The 17,377-nt window shown below is 44.5% G+C and overlaps 1 protein-coding gene across 1 annotated transcript; it reads left to right on the top strand.

Annotated features, from left to right (window-relative positions):
• The first annotated feature begins 6,988 nt into the window (after nt 1–6,988).
• Nucleotides 6,989–16,999, top strand: B3GNT2 (UDP-GlcNAc:betaGal beta-1,3-N-acetylglucosaminyltransferase 2). Its single transcript, XM_011956824.1, has 2 exons — nt 6,989–7,084; nt 14,480–16,999. Exon 2 carries the CDS (start codon nt 14,489–14,491, stop codon nt 15,680–15,682), a length of 1,194 nt encoding a protein of 397 aa, XP_011812214.1. The 5' UTR covers nt 6,989–7,084; nt 14,480–14,488; the 3' UTR covers nt 15,683–16,999.
• The last annotated feature ends 378 nt before the right edge of the window (nt 17,000–17,377 follow it).

Raw genomic sequence — 17,377 nt, forward strand, 5'->3', positions numbered from 1 at the left:
AAATTTTATAAATTGGTCATTGGTTGAATTCTTGCGCATTTTACCATGTAAAATGACAGTAATCACTTTCTCATACCTATGTGAAAATAGTTTCCTTTTCTGCATATGTGTCTGTAGACATGTGGAGCCCACATAACAGATAACGGATCTCCCCTCCCTTCCCCGTCTCTGTACACCAAGACTGCCAAGACAGGGCTGATGGCCTACTTATTTCCCGAAGCACTTGTACAAGGTCACTTTGGTAACTTAGTTTATGTAATGGGATTCTGTTTCTAGTCCAGTAAATGTAATTTATGCTTGTACATTTCTATTAATTTTTAATTGCCTTCTTTCTCACCTCCCCCATCCCTGAGGCCTATATTTGTTTAGAGATTTATTTAATTGTATGTATTTCCTGAGCCATGTTTTTAGGTGATGTACTGCCTTGAGATGACACCACGTAATTCTGTCTTGAGTGAGGCCTAGAGGGGAAATCTCGGGAATTGATAGATGCTTAGGACACTTATGCTAGAGCAGTGTTTAAAATGTGTGATCAAAATGGTCAAAGAATACAAAATGTCCTTAGGGTTAGGTCCTGGTTCCTTTACTGTCCCTCCGCTTGTTCTCAAATTGTGTGTTGAGTGGTAGGCACTAGAGATGCAGTAGTGAATACGGCCCATTCTGCCCAGAAGTCCTTGGTGTGTCAGACCTGTTAATCACACTGTGTACTAAGTCAGATAAATGTGGGCGAGGTGGTGTTGACAGCAAGGGGGAAGTAATAAAAGCAGCCAAACCTGGGTAGGGGCAGTGGGGTGGGAGCAAGAGGTGATGCTTTGGCTCTTTTTTTGTTTGTTTGTTTTGAGTCACAGTCTCTCTATTGCCCGGGCTGGGCTGGAGTGCAGTGGTACGATCTCACTGCAGCCTGCTCACTGCAGCCTCTGCCTCCCGGGTTCAAGCGCCTCAGCCTTCCTGGTAACTGGGATTACAGGCATGAGCCACCACACCCGGCTAATTTGGGGCCATTCGCTCTTTTTTTTTTTTATGTTGATAGCCCAGAATGGAACCTACAGACTGTGAGAAAAAGACTTTGTTACTAATGATAATTTTGACTGCTGGACTCCCCAGTCCCCTGGGACACATGGTAGAAATTCTGGTTCTCCGCCCCAGGGCAGCCTTGGGCAAGGCTCTGTCTCCCTGTGCCTTGGTCTCCTGTGCTGTAAAAGAGGTATTGGAGTGGATGGTCTGTAAGGCCCTGGGAAAGAAATTCTTGGAGCTTCTTTCTGGTAATGAAATTGGGTCGCAATCTGTGTATGAATTCGTGTGCATGTTGTTGAAAAAACAAGTAAAAGAATGAGGTAAGCCAGGCGTGGTGGCACACTTGTAGTCCCAGCTACGAGCTGGTGGCTGAGGTAAGAGGATCACTTGAGCCCAGGAATTCAAAACCAGACGGGGCAACACAGAATACAGGCAGACCCTTTACCCCCCCCACACCCCCACTCCCCACACACACCAAGAGTGAGATGGTACAGTTGGTGGATAACGCTGGTTCTTTGATCCCTTTTCTGCCACAGGCTCTTCCTCTCAGAGCCAGGAGAGCTGGGGTCTGGAGCAGCCCTGTGCCACTGTCCCAATCCTGTGGCAGGTTGTAAAGCTGTGCTGGTTTCCCTTCACTTCAGGCTGTGATGCTGGAGGGAAGGAAAGGCAGATTTTCTCCACCTGTAGCCGGCTCTGACAGGTGTTTTAAGATGAGGCTAGTTTAAGCCCCAGCAGTCTCTCATCCTTTCATACGAATAACTAATTAAAACTAACTCATCACAAAACATATCTGCAGGGGATTCTGCCTATGGTGCGGAAGTATTACCAGACCAGGGCCCCTGGATATGTTAACCCATTGAGTGGTTCCCAAGCGGCCATTTTGTTTACATTATTACTTTCTCTTATCAATTTGGGAAAAAAAAAATTCAATTTCCCGTGGCTTTCCTTGGAATGGCTTACATCTTCCTGGGTGGGCATCCACAAATGCAATAATTTTGGTACCTTAATTTTTTAAAAGTACAACCTTATTCGGGGATTCTCAATCCTCCTGGAGCAACAGTGTTGTGTGGTAGAAAGTATAAGAGATTAGACCTAAGGTTGGGGCCAAAGTCCAAACGCTGGCTCCACCCGGATTAGCTCTGTGACCTCAAATTAATTGCCTCACATTTTTTAGCTTGTTGTGAAAATTAAATGAGATGAGAACATCCCAGTGTTAAAAATGGGCAAAGGGCATGGGGGAGCAGGAAGACCAGGAAGGAAGCATGTGAAAAGATGGCGCCAATTAAAACAGGGAGATGTTCTTTTTTGGTAAAGATTAAAAAGGAGGATGGTGGCCGGGTGCGGTGGCTCAGACCTGTAATCCCAGCACTTTGGGAGGCTGAGGTGGGCAGATCACTTGAGGTCAGGAGTTCGAGACCAGCCTGGCTAATATAGCGAAACCCCGTCTCTACTAAATAATACAAAAATTAGCCAGGCGTGGTGGTGGGTGCCTGCAGTCCCAGCTACTTGGGAGGCTGAGGTAGGAGAATCGCTTGAACCTGGGAGGCAGAGGTTGCAGTGAGCTGAGATCATACCACTGACTCCAGCCTGGACAACAGAGTGAGACTCCATCTAAAAAAATAAATAAATGAATAAAAGAGGAGTATAGTATTCACTGTCAGTGTGGATGACTCTGTGCTTTTGGGTATACAATGAGAGGATAAATCAATCTGACCTTTTTGGTGGGAGGTTAAGGGTGAGAGTGAGGGTGATAGCTTGACTCTCTGCTAACTGACTTTAAAATGTTGGGTTCCCTTCGTAATGTTTCCTCCGGAAATAACCAGATGATATGCCTAGGTGGGTGTTTATGTATTTTCAGTTACAGGAAAAATCAGAAACAACTCATAATCTCATTGATTAGCAATTGGTAAAGCAGTTGGGTTGGGTGGCTCATGCCTGTAATCCCAGCACTTTGGGAGGCCGAGGCAGGTGGCTCATTTGAGGCCAAGAGTTTGAGACCAGCCTGGGTGACATGGCGAAACCCCATCTCCACAAAAAATACCAAAATTAGCCAGGTGTGGTGGCGTGCCTGTAGTCCCAGCTACTCAGGAGGCTGAAGTGAGCTGTCGGGGATCGATTGAGCCCAGGAGGTTGAGGCTGCAGTGAGCTGTGATTGCGCCACTGCACTTCAGCCTGGGTAACAGAGTAAGACCCTATCCCCCCGCTCCCCCCAAAATTTGATAAGGCAAATCACATCTACCTGTATTCTGTCAGAGGTGGGTTAGAGAACTGATGACAGAAGACAAACCACTCTTCCCCCTGTGAACTGAATCTGCTTTAGAGAAATTAAGTCTTTGGGACTACAGAGCCAACTAAAGTTGTAATCATGGGCATCCAACTTGGAGTTCTTCATTTTTTCCCTTATTTCTTGTTCCTATGTGATGTGGTCAGTTTTCTGTTTTAAGTAGATGGGATATGAAAGAAAGCACATTCCTCTGGTCCATCCAGCAGCAACATTTGTCCACTTAGCCGCAGCTTCACTGGCCGTCTGGTGAGCTAGCCACCTGATCTTTGTCCTGAGCACAACCCTAAGCTGCTCTGGCCTAGGGTATGCGTTGATGTGGCAAGCTCCTACAGAGGGAGGCCTCTTCACTCCAGGTCCAGCAGCACCCGATGACTCCCTGTGTGTGCCCCTCCTCCTTCCTTCTGCCTGCTTGACTGTCTATATACCCAGCCTTGCTTGCCTGCATCCTAGAGGATTGCTCCTGCTGCTTGGTGACTGTGGCTGATCTCTGGCCTAGGTACCCAGGAATTTTTCTGCCATCTATACTTTCTTCAGCAAACTCAGAAAAACCCCCTGCCCTACCTAATTTTGGGGGATATTTTTCATCTGTTCCAGGGCATCCTTTAGATTGTTATTCCATCTTTATAGTTACTCAGGTATCATATTTGTTGTATTTAACTTCCCTTGCTTAGATTACTGCCTGGTTTCTACCTGCTAGTTGAACCCAGACTGAAAAACATTCTGTGCAGCTCACCTAAGCAGGCAGAAGGATGAATCAGAGAGAAGTCTTTAGAAATTTCTCTGAGGGCTCACTGAGAGCCTGCCAGAGTACACTTGCTTGTACACAGGTCCTAGAGGTTGGAGTGGAAGCATTTACCAAGCCATGTACAAGATCTTACCAAGGGCTTCCAAAATGCATTAAGCTCCCCGGGAAGGGACTGCTTGCATTCCAGCATTTCTTTTCTTTTCTTTTTTGTTTTTTGAGACGGAGTCTTGCTCTGTTGCCCAGGCTGGAGTGCAGTGGCGCAATCTCGGCTCACTGCAAGCTCCATCTCCTGGGTTCACGCCATTCTCCTGCCTCAGCCTCTCAAGTAGCTGGGACTACAGGTGCCCACCACCGCACCTGGCTTATTTTTTGTATTTTTACTAGAGATAGGGTTTCACCGTGTTAACCAGGATGGTCTCGATCTGAACTTTTGATCCGCCCGCCTTGGCCTCCCCAAGTGCTGGGATTACAGGCGTGAGCCACTGCACCCGGCCCCAGCATTTCTTTTCTAAAATGACTCAGCTGGGGTAACATGAGGAGACCTCATCTCTACAAAAAAAATTTAAAAATTAGTGGGGTGTGGTGGTGCATCCCAGCTACTCGAGAGGCTGAGATGGAAGGATTGCTTGGGCCTGGGAGGTTGAGGCTGCAGTGAGCCGTGATCGGGCAACTATAGTCTAGCCTGGGTGACAGCGGAGACCCTGTCTCAGAAACAAAAAATGATTGTCCCACCTTAGGTAAGTAGATGCCCCCGGGTTGGAAATCTGTACTAAGGATCTTCCTCTAGATATGCTTACCATGACTGTCATGGCCTTGTAGGTAACAGTTGCTAGAGGTCCATCCCTCTCCAGAAAGGAGGTAGAGATGCCCCATTTTGGGATAGGGTGCAGGAGGGATAATGGGTCTGCTGCGGAGGAAGATGGCACCCTCACCCGGAAGCCCTGCTGAATCCCACACACCTGCACTGCTGCACACCCATGTGTCTGCTGCCTTTGGTGGTCTGGGGCTGGCTGTGGGAAATGAGGGGGCAGCTGTACTTCTCACACCAGTATACCTCTTCAGATCTTGTCCCCACCCTCACGTCTAATACAGAGTCAGCACTGCTGAAATTCTTGTCTCCCCTAAGGTCTAGCAAGTTCTTTAAATGTTTGTTACCCTTTAGTTCTTAATAAGTGAGAGTTTTGTATAAATATGTCTGTAATTCAGCACATGTGATTTTTCCATTGTCATCTCTTAGGAGAAAGGGTGTATATATATTTAATTAATCTGGTTTCTACTGAACACTGTGTTCAGTAAACTTGTCCGGATGACCAAAGTGTCTGTTCCTTTAGCAAATGCTGGGGGAGTCTCAGGTACCATATGCTGGAGTGTAATGGTGGTGCAGTGTGAAGACCTTAATTGTGGAGGTTGTCCAGGTAGAGGCATCCTGACCAGGAGCAGACAGCCTGACTCCTGCGCAGTGAGGCTGGTGTTTAGGCTGGGGCATACCCTTGGGCAGGAAATCTCTTAGAAGAGAGAGAGAAGTGATAAAGCCCTGAGTTCAACCTCTGGGAATGGAGAAGAAAGGAGTTCTAGAAAACAACAGACACGTAGCTAGAGTTAGGTTCTCAGGGAGCAGTAGCATATTGGTGGTGGTCTGGGGGAACTGGGGGAACAGCATGAGCAGGGAGGGTGTGTCCAGGGGACTGAAGACTTGGGAAACAGGACATATTTGGGAGCATAGTGGGAAATGAGGCTGTAGGCTATTGCAGGCTCTGTGGAATAGAGGAAAGATGAGGAGGGAGCTACCAGTGGCATTATAGAAGTAGGAACCCAGGACCTGGCTCCTGGCTGAATGCGCAGAGCAGGAAGCAACTCAAGGTAATGTGGGGTTTTCACCAGGTGCCTGGGAACTTGATCCATTGCACAGAGGGGCCTGAGGAAGAGGGACTCCGTAAGGCATGTGGAAGCTAATATCTGGAGTTAGATGGTTGACCCGTGAACCCTCCTTTTGGAGGTGATGCTCATGGCATTGGATGGATGAGTTTGTAGAGAGAAGACTTACTAAAGAGGCAGTGAAGGACGGAACTTTGAGAAATGTGCTTCATTTAGGGTTTGATGGAGAAGGCAGACCTCTGAAGAGCTATTGGAGGTTGTATCACCCCATTTTACAAAGGAGAAAAGTGAGGCTTAGAGAGGTTGGGTAACTTGCCTGAGGTCACACAACCAGTAGGTAACATAACCAGAATTTAATCCTGGTCCTCTCATTCCAGATGCCAAGCTGGTTTTCCAGTCTGAAAATGGATCTGGAACATCTCCATCCTCAAACATCTGCTACCCTTATTTTTAAATCACATAATCTGAGGACCTAAAACTTACATTTTCAGTTTTACTAAAGGCAGGGCAGGATGGCCTCTGGGAAGGTTAATTCCCTTCTCCTTTTTTCCCAAAAGTTCTGTATGTGTTTATTTGAAGAATACATCTGGTGGCTAATTTGATTTGAAATGATGAATATCATTTGAGAAAATTGGCCACACCGGGCTTTTGGGGGGATTGTAATCAGTGGGGACCAGAATGTGTCCTGCCAGATGCTTTGATCTATAATGTCGCCTGTGGGGCTGTGTAGGTGAGTAGATTCATTATAAATATGCTTCCCTTTTAATTTTGAACATGAAGGCTAAAAGTAATGGCTAGGAATCAAATTGCTTAAATCTAGCTGACAGTTGTTCCGTGACTTAGACTGGAGAGCAGAGGCAAACCATCAGCTTAGTGCCAGCCTCTTGGTGAGGGAGTCTGGGGAGTTCTGAGGCTTCCTTGCCCCGGTGAGAACCCAAGCCAGGCCTCCTTCTCCAATCAAGGAACAAGCTCTAGCTGTGGCCCAGCTCTTCTGGTCCCACTGAGCTGCTCCACTCACACCCTTATCACCCCACCATCTGCCAGCAGTGCTGAGAGCTGTTCTCTCCCCTAGAGCCACTTAGCTGCAAACTCTCTGTCTCTGTTTACCCAAGCAAAACCTGGAAAGGGCTGGCAAGGACCAGGCAACAGATGGGATAGCCAGAGAGGTGAGGACTTAGGTAAACCACTCTTGCCAGACTCCCAGATGTGGAGGGGGAGGGCAAAGGGCAGAGTAAACATGCTCCTCTGGTCTCACGATATGACGGGGGGCTTGGGCTCTTTCCCTCTGAGGATTCGTGTGTCCTGTTTGAGCAGGAAAGTGAGCAGGAACCAGGATGCCCCCTAGACATGGAGGCTGCTAGCTCTGACACTCCTGGGATTTAGTCAGAAGCTTGGATTTCCAGCCCCTTTCTCTCAGCCTGAGTGGGTGGGGGTGACTGGTCATTTTATTTCATGGTTACAAGGAGGCCTTGCTTTTCTTTCATCCTTAATCTTGGTAGTAGGAGAAAGTGCAGGGCAGTCTTGGCACAGGTCTTGGGTCTGGCTTGGACGTATTGCTCGTTCTAGCCCTGGCTAGTTACTGTCGGGCATCTCTTTAGCTTGCCTGAGCCCATTGGTGGGGGAGTCAGACCCTGCCTGAGTTCTGGGAGAGTCCTCATGGCTGTTGGTGGTCACATTCAAATGTTTTCTGGCCAGCAACTTTGCTTCAGTGCTTCAGGGCTCTCAGAATTGAAGGGAACCTTTTTAGGGTTATTGGGTTCTGCGATTCCCAGTCTAGTGTCTATGAATGAAACATTGGAATTGTTTCAGTATTTGAGTCCTAAGGAAAATAGCCTGTGTGGGCTAAGTAGGTATTGAAGACCTTTGCTTTGGTCAGAGTTAAAGTAACTGAAGGTCATCTCATGTGGATGGGTGGGAGGGAGGCCTGGGGGAGGAGGGATCATAGCTTCTGATTTTTATTATTATTTTTATTTTAAGAGATAGGGTCTCTATCACTCAACCTGGAGTACAGTGATACAATCTCGGCTCACTGCAGCCTGGATCTCCTGGGTTCAAGCAGCCCTCCCACCTCAGCATCCTGGGTAGCTGGGACCACAGGTGCATGCCACTGTGCCCACCTCAGCATCCTGGGTAGCTGGGACCACAGGTGCATGCCACTATGCCCAGCTAATTTTTTTTTTAAATGTAGACATGGAGTCTTGCTGTGTTGCCCAGGTTGGTCTCAAACTCCCAGGCTCAAGCAATCCTCTCACCTTGGCTTCCTAAAATGTTGGGATTACAGGCGTGAACCATGGTGCCCAGCCCATAGCTTCTGATTAATGGAACAGTAGGACAATAGGAAAATGGGTGCCTTTGAAAACGATGGTTTTGCATGGAGGTTAAAAACAAAAACAAAACCAAAAAAACCAGCCTCTTAGCCAAGAAACTAAGGTCTTGAGAAATTGGCTTCCCCAGGGTCATGGAGAAAGCCCATGTGAGTCACTGTCTGTTTTCACAGCTTGGTAATCTTTCCCATGTTCCAGTGCAATGTGTAGAAGAAACCAGAACTAAAAGGCCTGGGCGCAAGCCCTGACTCCATCACTTACTGGCTGGGAACCTGGGACTCTGAAAGCCTCATTTGTTCTCATTTTCTTTTAGGAGAGAGATGAATGGAGGCTGCATTTTGCCCAGAGTGTAACCTGTAGAGTCACTAATGTTACTTAGGATAGTATAGTGCCTCCCACATCTGATTGTTGACTCGGAGTTTTGTGGGTTAAAATGTATAAATATAGAGCTTTTAAAAAATTATCTCTAAGAGGATTAACCATGGAAAATAAGCCCCAAATCCCTTCAGTTCCTGCAGTCATAACCCTGTGCAGCAGCATTTGCTTCTGTGATTGTGTGATGCTTGAAAAGTCACACTCTGGAGCTATCATTGCCTGGGTTTGAGTCCCGGCTCTACCATTTACCAGCTGTGTGACATTGGACAAGTTCAGTTGCTTGTCCATCCACCCCGTGTCCCCCACCCCATGCCTCAGCGAAATAAGTAGTGGGAGTTTAGAGTATCTGCCTCAAAGGATTGCTGGTGCCTGGGACATATTTGTTAAGGCAGGTGTGTTCATGTTTCACTGTTTCATGTAGGAGCCCTTAGGAGGTGGCACAGGCACAAGGGAAGGTGTGCAGGTAATAGGGATAGGTGTTGTGGCAGGGGTCGAATACAGCAATGCTGGCACAGGCTGGGGTGGGCTGTGGAACAGGGAACCCCGCATGGGGCTGTGTGCTGTGTCCCAATCCCTAGCGTGCGGAAGAGGCTGCTTACAGGGCAGACAGTTGGGCAGCGTTAAAGGATGTGAAAACACCCTCTCATCCCACCACCCTGAATAAACCCACTTTGTTTTTGTGTGGTATTTTATCTAGATTGTCACATAGTTTCGGCATCATGTCTGTACTGTTTTGTAAGCCATTTTTCAGCTAAGGGTTTCTCTTATACTGTCTTTCTAAATATTTTAATTTCATTAAACAAAACCAACTGAAGTTTGAAAACTGTTCCGTCCCTGTTGGGGACAAGGTAAAAAGCTGAAGTCGCTTTGTGTTTGTATATGGGGTTTTCTCTTATTTCTGTTACAATAAAAAGTCTGTGTTTCACAGCAAGAGTTTATAACATCTTCCCCCAGCTTTGGGGTAAGTTTTCTTAAATTCTTCTTACGCAATGTAACTTCCTGCTGAAGAAAGACATTGGAATTGGGTTTTCTGTCTGCGATGGGAATATTTAGTCAGATATTTAGAGAGCTTTTTCCCACAGATATTTTTATGGGGGTCACTGCTTTATCTTCCCTTCCATGAACTTGGCTTTGTTCTAAGAGCCTACTAGAAGCCGAGTTCTCATGCAAGACACTGTGCTCAGGCCACAAGTGCACGATGACATGTAATCTTGATGGAAATGCGCAGTTGAGAATCTTGTGTTTTCCACCTTCTTCTTCAGATTGGCTTGAAAGAAATACCCTTTAGCAAGTAATGGGAAGAGTTGCCTCAAATTGAGCCTTTGGGAATCTTCAGTCTTTTACAAGAAAGGCTGATCTGTTTCCTGAGGGGGAACTGGGAGCTCCTAGGTGACCCCATTTCCCTTTCTTTGGAGCCTCTTAGTAACTATCAGTGTACCATGATCCCAAGCCATAGTCAGCCTGTGGGACTTCACTGTTGACCTGGACCAGGTAACTAGAATGTGGCTGAGCCTCATAGAAAAAAGAAGAGATCCACAGAGTCCTGGATTGGGATCCAGAAGGTGGTCTTGTCTAAGCCTTGTCACTGAACTCTTCCATAATATTCAGGCAAATCATCAGTCCCCTCTGAGCTTCCATTTTCTCCTGGTAAAGTGGTATCCCGTCTGCTTCCCTTAGAGGGTGGGGTGAGAATGAGAAATGAGCAGGAAAATGGCCTGCGGGCTGGAGGCCTTGAGCACTTAAAGGTGAGAGTAGTGTTCCCGGGAAGGCCATTGATTAGTCCCTGTGTCTTGAGCCAAGGTGATATGAGAACTGTACCTTGGCGTGGCCTTGATTGAGGAAATAAAAGGCTGAACTGTAGCAGGTGAAGCTGGAAATCTTGCCAGGGATCAGCAAGCTTATTCCTCAAAGCATCCTCAAAAGAAGGATTGGTGTTTTCCGTGATAGAGGCTTCAAGTGGTTGTGGTTGGATTCCAGTTATTCATGGCCTCCCCTATAATCTATATGTATAAACTTGTTAAATTACCTGGAGTCATTTTTACATATTATTCACCCTGTGTCTTTCCTAGGAGAATTAGCTCTGGAAGTTACAACCTCCTATGTAAAGTACTGTGCTTCCCTTTTTTCTTCCCTAAGCTGTCTTCTTTTACTCTAGAAATTTTGGTAAAGGTCTATTAATGTTTTAAATCCCTTTACTGAGTTAAATTTTTCCGGGTATTTAGCTGTTCATAGTATGTGCTGTTTTTTCCTGAGTAGTCTTGCTCTGTCGCCCAGGCTAGAGTGCAGTGGCATGATCTCGCCTCACCGCAACCTCAGCCTCCCGAGTAGCTTGGACTACAGGAGTACACCAGCATGCCCAGCTACTTTTTTGTATTTTTAGTAGAGGCAGGGTTTTGCTATGTTGGCCAGACTAGTCTCAAACTCCTGGCCTCAAGTGATCTGCCCACCTTGGCCTACCAAAGCAAAGTGCTGGGTTTACAGGCGTGAGTCACTGTGCCCAGCCCCTTTGCAAATCTTTTTCTTTATTGTAGTTTTTCACCACCATCACATATTTCCTGCTGGCCCTCCTTCCAGCCTAGGAAGGGCCTGAGACCTAGAGACAGCAGTACTGGGTCAAGGGCTCACTTTAGCATTAGGAGAATTGTCCCAAGTTAGAACCTTTTCTTTTTGAGAAGTATTTGAGAAGTAACTGGAGTTATCACTGAAATCTCCAAAGGTATGAGGTTAGATTTTTCAAGAATAGTTTTGTGGGCAGGGGACCAGGAAGTGGGTGCCGTTGATTGACTGCAGATGCAATCAAGGCCATGTGCTGAGTCTGGGGGGGTCGGGGGAGTCACCAGTCTCTAGTCTGGGTAGGGTAAGTCTGCAAAACATCTCAAAAGACCAATCTGAGGTTCTATAATAGTGGTGTTAACTACAGGAGCACTTGGGGAAGTCAAAGATCTGCGGCCGCGTGACTCCTGAGCAGTAAGGGATTATAAAAACTGCTTACATTTTAGCAGAATTCAGGCCTCTCTCAATCCTAATCTTGTGACCTTTCATTAGCCTCAGCCCCCTGAACAAGGAAGGGATCAGTTTTATGGAGGGACTGTTACCATCTGTGCTTCCAAGTTAAACCATAAACTAAATTTCTCCCGTGGTTAGCTCGGCCTATGCCCAGGAATGAGCGGAGACAGCCAGTCTGTGAGTGTAGACGCAAGATGGAGTCAGCCATGCTAGATTTCTCACTATCCATAATCTTTGCAAAGGTGGTTTCAGCAGTAGCGAATACAAGCAACCAGATTAAGATCTACTAGACAGATCTTTAGAGACAAACAATAGCTTGTGAATTCCTTGTTGATCTCATCTGGGCTCTCTAATAGTTTTACAGCATTCTCAGCATGACAGATATTCTTCTACTTTAGTACTGTTTGTTAGAATCCAGTGAACCTAAAAATCTTCTTTTAAAAAGCAAATACTAGATTAAAATAGTCACAAAACTTTCTTCTAGAGGTTGGAGAAGTGTAGCTACCTTTTGGCATGGTACAGTCTTGGAATCTGTTTGCCTTGGCTGGTATTCCAGCCTGCCCTTCTTTAAATGTGTACCTCCTCAGGTATAAAATGGGAATGAGTAATAGTACCTAAGGATAAATTCCCAGTTGAGTTAACCTGATAAGAAAATCTTCAGCTCTTTATAGAACATCACCATTCCAGTTTTTTGGGCTGTCTTTTAATGTCACCTTGGCTTAAATGTTTTCTTATATAGGCCGCCCATGTCAATAGTGTTGGAACCTGGGATATCCCCAGCAAAGCATCTCATTACTCATTCTTTATTCTTCCATTGCCCACAGTCTGAAATCCTTTGATATTTCACTAAAAGAGCATTTATATTTCCCTTTTTCTTTTTGCTAGAAACAATAGATATCTTAAGTATACACTTTAGGTTTTGACAAATGTATACATCCGTGGAGCCTTCATCAGGATCAAGACCTACATGGTACATTTCTGTACCCCAGGAAGTTCCCTCCTATCCTTCTCCAAGCCCACCACCTCCATCACTTTCAGATTTCTAGAACCTAAATTAGTTTTGGCTGTTCTTGAAGTTAATATAAGTGAAAATTTGGGTCTGGCCTTCCTTCACAATGTAATGTTGTAATGTTTCATTCACTATAGTTTCCCTTTCTGTTGCCAAGGGGTATACCATTGTATGCAGATGCCACAGTTTGCATCGGTTCTGTTGATGATACTTGGGCTGTTGCCAGTTTTTGGCTATTGGGATAAAGCTTTCCTGAATCCGCCTTCATTTTCTCTCTCTGAGATGCTCTGTGGTTCCGTGTCTCCTGCTTCCTAGCCCTGCAACCCTGGGCAAGTGTCTTAATCTCTCTGCTTGGGTTTCCTCATCTGTAAAATGGTAGATTGGAAAATAACTCAGGGTTGGGACTAGCATTAAAAAAAGAGAGATAGGGTCAGACACGCCTATAATCCCAGCACTTTGGGAGGCTGAAGTGGGAGGATCACCTGAGGTCAGGAGTTCAAGCCTAACCTGAGCAACGTAACCAGTCCCTGTTGCTGCATTTTAAAAACTTGAAGTTTTTCAAATGAAATAGAACTTGAGAGTGAATGACATGGAACTGCACACAGTGCATCATACATGTAAATAGAGTTTTGTGTGTGTATGTGTATACTAAACTGTAAAATGTATTTGTTATGACTTAGGCAAATCGGTTTGCTAAGCACTGTATGTGCCTTTGTAAGCAAGGAAGTTGAACTCTCCTGAGGTTATTTAGTAACAGGTATTTCTAGCTTCAGCATGTCTAAAGCAATCACTTTCATAGTGCTTGCTGTGAGCCAGGTACTATTTTAAAAGCTTTCCATGATGAAGGGGTGGCCTGCCCCTCCACACCTGTGGGTGTTTCTCGTTAGGTGGAACGAGAGACTTGAGAAAATAAATAAGACACAGAGACAAAGTATAGAGAAAGAAAAGCGGGGCCCAGGGGACCGGCGCTCAGCTTACAGAGGACCCATGCCGGCACCGGTCTCTGAGTTCCTTTAGTATTTATTGATAATTATCTTTACCATCAAAAAGATAAGGGAGTGGCAGGACAATAGGATCATTTTAGGGAGAAAATCAGTAAGACATATAGGTAAAGATCTCTGTGACATGAATAAATTCAAAGGAAAATGCTGTGCCTTGAGATGCATATGCAAACATCTCTATAAACCTTTTAGCAGCATTGCTCCAGCAAGTCCCACCTTATTCCTAAAGGCGATTTTCTCCTTGCTCAGTAAAGAAAGCATACAATCGGGTTTTACACGGAGATGTTCCATTGCCCAGGGATGGGCAGGAGACAAATGCTTTTCTCTTACTTGAGATTAAGAGAAGGGTGATGACCTTTAACCAGCAAGCAGCCTTTAGGCACTTGTTTAACAAAGCACATCCTGCACAGCCCAAAATCCATTAAACCTTGAGTCACCACAGCACACGTCTCTTGCAAGGACAAGGTTGGGGGTAGGGTCACAGATTAACAGCATCTCAAATACAGAACAAAATGGAGTCTCTTATGTCTGCTTCCTTCTATATAGACACAGTAACAGGCTGATCTCTCTTTCTTTACCCCACACGTATAACAACATATACTCCTCACAACCATCCTTTGAAGTGGACTTGATTCCCATTTTATATATGGAGAAGCGGAGACATGGACTATCCCACTTGCCCATGGTCACAAAGCTGGAAAGGAAGGGCCAAGATTTGAACCTAGGCAGTGCAAGTGTAGAGTCTTTGCTGTAAACCACTCTTCCTGGGGAGACAAGTAAAATAAATTGTATGTGCAAATGCATATTGATAGTTAATTGATGCAATACTCCACCCCTTTATTCCAGATATGAGAAATGAGTGTTGGACGTCGAAGAATAAAATTGTTGGGTATCCTAATGATGGCAAATGTCTTCATTTATTTGATTATGGAAGTTTCCAAAAGCAGTAGCCAAGAAAAAGATGGAAAAGGGGAAGTAATAATACCCAAAGAGAAGTTCTGGAAGATATCTACCCCTCCCGAGGCATACTGGAACCGAGAGCAAGAGAAGCTGAACCGGCAGTACAACCCCATCCTGAGCATGCTGGCCAACCAGACGGGGGAGGCGGGCAGGCTCTCCAATATAAGCCATCTGAACTACTGTGAGCCTGACCTGAGGGTCACGTCGGTGGTTACAGGTTTTAATAACTTGCCAGACAGATTTAAAGACTTTCTGCTGTATCTGAGATGCCGCAATTATTCACTGCTTATAGATCAGCCGGATAAGTGTGCAAAGAAACCCTTCTTGTTGCTGGCGATTAAGTCCCTCACTCCACATTTTGCCAGAAGGCAAGCAATTCGGGAATCCTGGGGCCGAGAAAGCAACGCGGGGAACCAAACCGTGGTGCGAGTCTTCCTGCTGGGCCAGACTCCCCCAGAGGACAACCACCCCGACCTTTCAGATATGCTGAAATTTGAGAGTGACAAGCACCAAGACATTCTTCTGTGGAATTACAGAGACACTTTCTTCAACTTGTCTCTGAAGGAAGTGCTGTTTCTCAGGTGGGTAAGTACTTCCTGCCCAGACACTGAGTTTGTTTTCAAGGGCGATGATGATGTTTTTGTGAACACCCATCACATCCTGAATTACTTGAATAGTTTATCCAAGAGCAAAGCCAAAGATCTGTTTATAGGTGATGTGATCCACAATGCTGGACCTCATCGGGATAAGAAGCTGAAGTACTACATCCCTGAAGTTGTTTACTCTGGCCTCTACCCACCCTATGCAGGGGGAGGGGGGTTCCTCTACTCCGGCCACCTGGCCCTGAGGCTGTACCATATCACTGACCAGGTCCATCTCTACCCCATCGATGACGTTTATACTGGAATGTGCCTTCAGAAACTCGGCCTCGTTCCAGAGAAACACAAAGGCTTCAGGACATTTGATATCGAGGAGAAAAACAAAAATAATATCTGCTCCTATGTAGATCTGATGTTAGTACATAGTAGAAAACCTCAAGAGATGATTGATATTTGGTCTCAGTTGCAGAGTGCTCATTTAAAATGCTAAAATAGATACAAACTCAATTTTGCATAGAAAGGTGTATTTTGAATAGTTCCCATGTTGTGTTCTCACATTAGAGTAACTTCTATATTAAACCATGAAAATTGCCTTTACGAGTGATATCCATTTGAGGGCCTCTAAACCCTTCAATGTGGTACTCACGTGAAGAGGGAAAGTGGAAGATGGTCATTTTTTTGCGGATAATATGGCAGGGTGATTGGTTCTGATCTTACCGGCTAGTGGTCATTTTTGAAAAACTTGTACCCTCTTATCTGAAATCATGTTTCTGGAATTTGACCATTTTAAGTTATTTTGCTTGCCCTCTTCTATAATATTCCTACTTCCCATAATAATGACTGATTTATTTGTAATTCAGGTGTTTATAAACATATTGGCTACAAAGACTTTGTTAAACGTGATCCGGTGATTTTTGTGAAATGGAATTATGTTTATTGTTATGGGATTTGGGTAAATTTCAAATTGTCCAGAAAACTGAACTTTCAGTTGTCAGTTGTGGAATTCAGTTTTTCAATTGTGGAAATTTCCTGCTACCCAAACAGTATTTTCGTGTGTTAATTAATTTTGCAAAATAAGAATCATTGTGTGACACTCATCTAATTTATCTTGTTGTGATCTTATGGTCATAATAAGGACAAAGAGGGTTTAATTTTTCTTGTATTTGGTTTGCTGGGTGGTATCACAGTCTAATTTTAGTATCTGAAGATAATGAGTATGATTCCTTAATGGCCAGCTGAAGGTTGAATTGCCCCTAACAACCGTATTGTGTTAGTGAATTTTCAATGTGGACCAGGAAGGCATATATAACTTTTGAACTTGAGTGAAGAGATTGAAGTTGCAGACTTTTGCATAGATGGTTTGTCAATTTAAAACTCTAGAATTTGTTATTGCCATATTTCCATATGCTGCTTATACAAAATTATTATTCTGAGTAGTAATTGCTTCCCTGTCTATGTAGAAGTGCCTGTTTTTATTTATTGTTCAGATCAAAGACCAAAACATTTTCTTAAATATATTTTATGTAATATTTTATTTGTATACAGTGTTGTTGATGAAATATTTAAGTAGAGCATGATATTTTAAATGTTAAGATATAACATATGTTAAATAAAACTGTTATTTTTGAATTTTAAAACTTGTTTTTTGGGGGTATGAACTACTAGAGTTTAAAATTCTGCCAAACTATTATATGTACTATTGTGTAACATACTTTCTTGAAATATTTTTGTTTATAGAATTGAAGGTTCTTATCAGATGGGATACTGGGGACTATAAACAATGGAAATAAAGCCACTGTATTTTTAATTGTTTGTGTAATGTGTAATCTATAATCCTTTTGTTTCCCATATTTGAGAACATTTTCCCTGAAAGAGGCCAGTTTTCCCCCCCAAAAACCATTACAGTGGTGTTGAACTATCACTGTCTCTCAGTGCGTCATCTATCTTTGCATTTAAAATCCCCAAAGCGCTTTCCCATTTAAAGTCTTTAAAGAAAAGTGAGAATATTTATTTATGCTTCCCTTTTCAGTGAGTATGAGTAATTTAATTAGGGAGTGGTGTGGCACTGTAAAGATTGTGTTATCCTAAGCCATTTCTATTTTGGAGTTTGTAGCCACAAAGATGAAATACAGAGGCAGCCTTGACTACTCGATTTCCTTTCATAGACCCATGTTGAGAAGACACT

The sequence above is a fragment of the Colobus angolensis genome, unplaced genomic scaffold, assembly GCF_000951035.1.
Source record: "Colobus angolensis palliatus isolate OR3802 unplaced genomic scaffold, Cang.pa_1.0 Scaffold425, whole genome shotgun sequence".
Lineage (NCBI taxonomy): Eukaryota > Metazoa > Chordata > Mammalia > Primates > Cercopithecidae > Colobus > Colobus angolensis.